This window comes from Heptranchias perlo, chromosome 6 (genome assembly GCF_035084215.1).
Source record: "Heptranchias perlo isolate sHepPer1 chromosome 6, sHepPer1.hap1, whole genome shotgun sequence".
Lineage (NCBI taxonomy): Eukaryota > Metazoa > Chordata > Chondrichthyes > Hexanchiformes > Hexanchidae > Heptranchias > Heptranchias perlo.
Window position 1 is genome coordinate 770,766 of NC_090330.1, and position 4,214 is coordinate 774,979.

The window sequence follows — 4,214 nt, forward strand, 5'->3', positions numbered from 1 at the left end:
GCACAAATGGTCGCCAGGGACGCCTGTAGTGTCCATGACTTCCCACATAGTGCAGGAGGAGCAAATCACAAGCTCTGCTGCCATGACTTGCCTTAGATTAAGCTCGTTAGTTACTCCCTTTAAGGAGTTTACTTCTTTAAATTACTCTTAATTTAGAGAATTACTGCACTCGGGACCTTGATTCACTAAAAAACACTACTTGCTATAAGACCTGCAGACCTTCCCTTTCTTTTTACTTCAGTTACTGCACTGCAGAATAGTAGAAATACTCACCTGAACCTACTTACCAATCAGCTGCCTCCCCTGCGCCACGTCACTTTTTCACTGGTGACGTCACCTCTGGAACTCCACCACTGGTCTCAGTGAGGGTCTCAGTGTGGGCCTCTCCGCCGGGGGTCTCAGTGAGGGTCTCAGTGTCGGCCTCTCCGCCGCTGGTCTCAGTGAGGGTCTCAGTGTCGGCCCCTCCGCCGCTGGTCTCAGTGAGGGTCTCAGTGTCGGCCTCTCCGCCGCTGGTCTCAGTGAGGGTCTCGGTGTCGGCCCCTCCGCCGCTGATCTCAGTGAGGGTCTCGGTGTCGGCCCCTCCGCCGCTGATCTCAGTGAGGGTCTCAGTGTCGGCCCCTCCGCCGCTGGTCTCAGTGAGGGTCTCAGTGTCGGCCTCTCCGCCGCTGGTCTCAGTGAGGGTCTCAGTGTCGGCCTCTCCACTACTGGTCTCTGTGAGGGTCTCAGTGTGGGCCTCTCCGCCGCTGGTCTCAGTGAGGGTCTCAGTGTCGGCCTCTCCGCCGCTGGTCTCAGTGAGGGTCTCAGTGTCGGCCTCTCCACTACTGGTCTCTGTGAGGGTCTCAGTGTCGGCCTCTCCGCCGCTGATCTCAGTGAGGGTCTCAGTGTCGGCCCCTCCGCCGCTGGTCTCAGTGAGGGTCTCGGTGTCGGCCCCTCCGCCGCTGATCTCAGTGAGGGTCTCAGTGTCGGCCCCTCCGCCGCTGGTCTCAGTGAGGGTCTCAGTGTCGGCCCCTCCGCCGCTGGTCTCAGTGAGGGTCTCAGTGTCGGCCCCTCCACCACTGGTCTCAGTGAGGGTCTCAGTGTCGGCCTCTCCGCCGCTGGTCTCAGTGGGGGTCTCTGTATCGGCCTCTCTGCCGCTGGTCTCAGTGAGGGTCTCAGTGTCGGCCCCTCCGCCGCTGATCTCAGTGAGGGTCTCAGTGTGGGCCCCTCCACCACTGGTCTCAGTGAGGGTCTCAGTGTAGGCCTCTCCACCGCTGGTCTCAGTGAGTGTCTCAGTGTCGGCCTCTCCGCCGCTGGTCTCAGTGAGGGTCTCAGTGTCGGCCCCTCCGCCGCTGGTCTCAGTGAGGGTCTCAGTATCGGCCCCTCCGCCGCTGGTCTCAGTGAGGGTCTCAGTGTAGGCCCCTCCGCCGCTGATCTCAGTGAGGGTCTCAGTATCGGCCCCTCCGCCGCTGGTCTCAGTGAGGGTCTCAGTATCGGCCCCTCCGCCGCTGGTCTCAGTGAGGGTCTCAGTGTAGGCCCCTCCGCCGCTGATCTCAGTGAGGGTCTCAGTGTCGGCCCCTCCGCCGCTGATCTCAGTGAGGGTCTCAGTGTGGGCCTCTCCGCCGCTGGTCTGTGAGGGTCTAAGTGTAGGCCTCTCCACCGCTGGTCTCAGTGAGGGTCTCAGTGTCGGCCCCTCCGCCGCTGGTCTCAGTGAGGGTCTCAGTATCGGCCCCTCCGCCGCTGGTCTCAGTGAGGGTCTCAGTGTCGGCCTCTCCGCCGCTGGTCTCAGTGAGGGTCTCAGTGTCGGCCTCTCCACTACTGGTCTCTGTGAGGGTCTCAGTGTGGGCCTCTCCGCCGCTGGTCTCAGTGAGGGTCTCAGTGTCGGCCTCTCCGCCGCTGGTCTCAGTGAGGGTCTCAGTGTCGGCCTCTCCGCCGCTGGTCTCAGTGAGGGTCTCAGTGTCGGCCTCTCCACTACTGGTCTCTGTGAGGGTCTCAGTGTCGGCCTCTCCGCCGCTGGTCTCAGTGAGGGTCTCAGTGTCGGCCTCTCCGCCGCTGGTCTCAGTGAGGGTCTCAGTGTCGGCCTCTCCGCCGCTGCTCTCAGTGAGGGTCTCAGTGTCGGCCCCTCCGCCGCTGGTCTCAGTGAGGGTCTCAGTGTCGGCCCCTCCGCCGCTGGTCTCAGTGAGGGTCTCAGTATCGGCCCCTCCGCCGCTGGTCTCAGTGAGGGTCTCAGTGTAGGCCCCTCCGCCGCTGATCTCAGTGAGGGTCTCAGTATCGGCCCCTCCGCCGCTGATCTCAGTGAGGGTCTCAGTATCGGCCCCTCCGCCGCTGGTCTCAGTGAGGGTCTCAGTGTAGGCCCCTCCGCCGCTGATCTCAGTGAGGGTCTCAGTATCGGCCCCTCCGCCGCTGGTCTCAGTGAGGGTCTCAGTATCGGCCCCTCCGCCGCTGGTCTCAGTGAGGGTCTCAGTGTGGGCCTCTCCGCCGCTGGTCTGTGAGGGTCTAAGTGTAGGCCTCTCCACCGCTGGTCTCAGTGAGGGTCTCAGTGTCGGCCCCTCCGCCGCTGGTCTCAGTGAGGGTCTCAGTATCGGCCCCTCCGCCGCTGGTCTCAGTGAGGGTCTCAGTGTCGGCCTCTCCGCCGCTGGTCTCAGTGAGGGTCTCAGTGTCGGCCTCTCCACTGCTGGTCTCTGTGAGGGTCTCAGTGTGGGCCTCTCCGCCGCTGGTCTCAGTGAGGGTCTCAGTGTCGGCCTCTCCGCCGCTGGTCTCAGTGAGGGTCTCAGTGTCGGCCTCTCCGCCGCTGGTCTCAGTGAGGGTCTCAGTGTCGGCCTCTCCACTACTGGTCTCTGTGAGGGTCTCAGTGTCGGCCTCTCCGCCGCTGGTCTCAGTGAGGGTCTCAGTGTCGGCCTCTCCGCCGCTGGTCTCAGTGAGGGTCTCAGTGTCGGCCTCTCCGCCGCTGCTCTCAGTGAGGGTCTCAGTGTCGGCCCCTCCACCACTGGTCTCAGTGAGGGTCTCAGTGTAGGCCTCTCCGCCGCTGGTCTCAGTGAGGGTCTCAGTGTCGGCCTCTCCGCCGCTGGTCTCAGTGAGGGTCTCAGTGTCGGCCCCTCCGCCGCTGGTCTCAGTGAGGGTCTCAGTGTCGGCCCCTCCGCCGCTGGTCTCAGTGAGGGTCTCAGTATCGGCCCCTCCGCCGCTGGTCTCAGTGAGGGTCTCAGTGTAGGCCCCTCCGCCGCTGATCTCAGTGAGGGTCTCAGTATCGGCCCCTCCGCCGCTGGTCTCAGTGAGGGTCTCAGTGTAGGCCCCTCCGCCGCTGATCTCAGTGAGGGTCTCAGTATCGGCCCCTCCGCCGCTGGTCTCAGTGAGGGTCTCAGTATCGGCCCCTCCGCCGCTGGTCTCAGTGAGGGTCTCAGTGTAGGCCCCTCCGCCGCTGATCTCAGTGAGGGTCTCAGTGTCGGCCCCTCCGCCGCTGATCTCAGTGAGGGTCTCAGTGTGGGCCTCTCCGCCGCTGGTCTGTGAGGGTCTAAGTGTAGGCCTCTCCACCGCTGGTCTCAGTGGGGGTCTAACTGTAGGCCTCTCCACCGCTGGTCTCAGTGGGGGTCTAAGTGTCGGCCCCTCCGCCGCTGGTCTCAGTGAGGGTCTCAGTATCGGCCTCTCCGCCGCTGATCTCAGTGAGGGTCTCAGTATCGGCCTCTCCACCGCTGGTCTCAGTGAGGGTCTCAGTGTAGGCCTCTCCGCTGCCTCGCCGCTTTTAAACTTGGCGCCGCTGTGGTGCTCTTCCCAGGTCCGCTCCCCGCTGGTTCTGTACAGCACCCTATACAGTTGTAGCAAGACTTCCCTGCTTTTATACTCCATCCCCCTTGAAATAAAGGCCAATATTCCATTTGCCTTCCCAATTACCTGCTGCACCTGTATGCAAACTTTTTGAGTTTCATATACGAGGACACCCAAATCCCTCTGTACCACAACATTTTGTAGTATTTCTCCATTTATATAATATTTTGCTTTTTTATTTTTCCTACCAAAGTGGACAAGTTCACATTTTCCCACATTATATTCCATCTGCCAAATTTTTGCCCATTCGCTAAACCTGTCAATATCCCTTTGCAGACACTTTGTGTCCTCATCGCAACTTGCTTTTCCACCTATCTTTGTATCATCAGCAAATTTGACCACAAGACACCCTGTTCCTTCATCCAAGTCATTGATATATATTGTAAATAGTTGAGGCCCCAGCACTGATCCCTGCGGCA

The 4,214-nt window shown here is 61.2% G+C and overlaps 1 protein-coding gene across 1 annotated transcript; it reads right to left on the reverse strand.

The window, feature by feature from the left end:
• Positions 1–313: 313 nt before the first annotated feature.
• LOC137322625 (polysialoglycoprotein-like) lies at positions 314–3,816 on the reverse strand. The gene is made up of 2 exons (XM_067985531.1): positions 3,148–3,816; positions 314–982 (listed from the first exon to the last, which is right to left on the reverse strand). Exons 1-2 carry the CDS (start codon positions 3,814–3,816, stop codon positions 314–316), a joined length of 1,338 nt encoding a protein of 445 aa, XP_067841632.1.
• Between the last annotated feature and the right edge of the window lie 398 nt (positions 3,817–4,214).